Here is a 1,840-nt window from a genome sequence, read left to right as displayed (position 1 = left end):
GCACAATCACATGGCTGGCACGTTGGGGCTGGCTGTTGGCAGGTGGCCCTTCTACATGGGCCGCTGCTTAGGGCTGCTTGAGAGTCTTCATAGCATGGGGGCTGGCTTTCCTAGAGCAAATAATCCAAGAGACCAAGGCTGAAGGTGCAAAGCCTTTTGTTTTCTAGCATTGGAAGTTAGAGAACATTTTTACTGCAGTCCTCTCTTGGTCATGCAGGTCTGCCCTGCTTCACTGTGGGAAGACACTACACAAGGATGTGAACACCAGGAGATGAAGATCATTTGGGGGCCATCTTGAAGGGTAGCTACTACCACATCATCATTTATCACTTAGGTGTTAATCCTCAGGAAGCCTTCCTTGAATTTCTTTTTTTGTTTTTTTTAAGTATAATCTCTGTTTTATTTTTCCAGAGAACAGTTTTTCTTCAATCCTTAAGGACTTAGCTCTTTACATGGGCTTTGGTGGAGGTCGTGGGGCAACACCCGCAGGTCTAAATCAAGGTGGCAGTGTTCTGTCCTTCCTGTGCTTCACGAGAGCAATTCCTGACTATCTTGCTGTGAACGGCACAACTCACCCAGTAATGTAGTTTCACATATAGCTTAGGGAGCACATAGGCGTCGAAAACACTCGCTTCGTAAATGTCCCTGACCGCGGCGTCCTCTACTATGTTCCAGATAACGAACTTCTTAATGGCATTGTCCTTGGGCACGCAATGGATGCAGTTGGTGCAGCCAGAAAGCTGCACATGGCCGCGGCCTTTTTTGGCATGACCATTGTTCTTTCTTTTCTTGGTCATCTTGGAAACAAGGACCCGAGAGAGGCCTTCCTTGAATTTCTTTCCCAAATTGTGTAACTGCCTCTTCTGCATACTACTATATATGTATTTAAAATGGCAAGTGTGCACTGTATGTATGTGCATACATATACATATATATCATATACATGTATGTATCAATATGCATATATGTATATGTAGGGGTCATGCCTTTTTATCCTTGTACTTTATACTTTGCTCGAAGATTAATGAAGGAAGGAAGAAGGAAAGAAGACAAAGAGATAAAGGAAGAAAAGATCAATCTTGAGCAATTAGATTTGGTTGTCACAAGGCTCTATGACACATAAGAGTTCCATTTCTGTTAATTAGCAGATGGTTAACAACAACAAAAAATATATCTTTGTAAGGGCAGTTGGGAAGGAGCAGGAACAATTAGAAAATCTTTCACCACAACAGAAATGTTGAGGAATTTGTATGAATTTTGGTATTATTCAATTTGTACAGCTCTGAAAATCACATTCAGTCGTATTTGGGTCTAGTTTTCTTTTTGTTCTCCTTTTGATGTTTCACTGACACACTGTGGCTCACAAATAGGGGGGATGGAAGTTATAAAAAGGAGTGTGGTCTTAGAGATGGCAGAAGACAAAAATTCTCAATACTAAAAAATTCCTAGAATGTTTTAAGGACTCAGTTCTAATCTTCCTATGCTGGGAGGTCCACATGCACTGAAGATATTAGATATTTTTCTTTTATTTTTTTAATGTTTATTTATTTTTGAGAGGGAGAGAGACAGAATGTGAACAGGGGAGGGGCAGAGAGAGAGGAGACACAGAATCTGAAGCAGGCTTCAGGCTCTCAGCTGTCAGCACAGAGCCCTATGCGGGGCTTGAGCTCACGAACTGTGAGACCGTGACCTGACCAAAGTCAGATGCTTAACTGAGCCACCCAGGTGCCCCTAGATATTTTTCTTATAACTAGATTCTACACTGAAAGAGAGGTGTACACATAAAGACATTAATGAAACTTCATCTTTTTAATGACACCATTGCTGCCGTTTTCTGGAA

At 41.7% G+C, this 1,840-nt stretch overlaps 1 protein-coding gene across 1 annotated transcript; it reads right to left on the bottom strand.

Moving 5' to 3' along the window:
- Positions 1-448: 448 nt before the first annotated feature.
- LOC106970266 (40S ribosomal protein S26-like) lies at positions 449-797 on the bottom strand. Its single transcript, XM_027072959.2, is given in 2 exon segments — positions 449-523; positions 525-797. Coding segments are annotated over 2 exon segments (348 nt in total).
- Positions 798-1,840: the final 1,043 nt, after the last annotated feature.

This window comes from Acinonyx jubatus, chromosome D1 (genome assembly GCF_027475565.1).
Source record: "Acinonyx jubatus isolate Ajub_Pintada_27869175 chromosome D1, VMU_Ajub_asm_v1.0, whole genome shotgun sequence".
Taxonomy (NCBI): domain Eukaryota; kingdom Metazoa; phylum Chordata; class Mammalia; order Carnivora; family Felidae; genus Acinonyx; species Acinonyx jubatus.
Note: the sequence above shows the minus strand (reverse complement) of the source record. Positions and strands in the feature narration are given on the sequence as shown.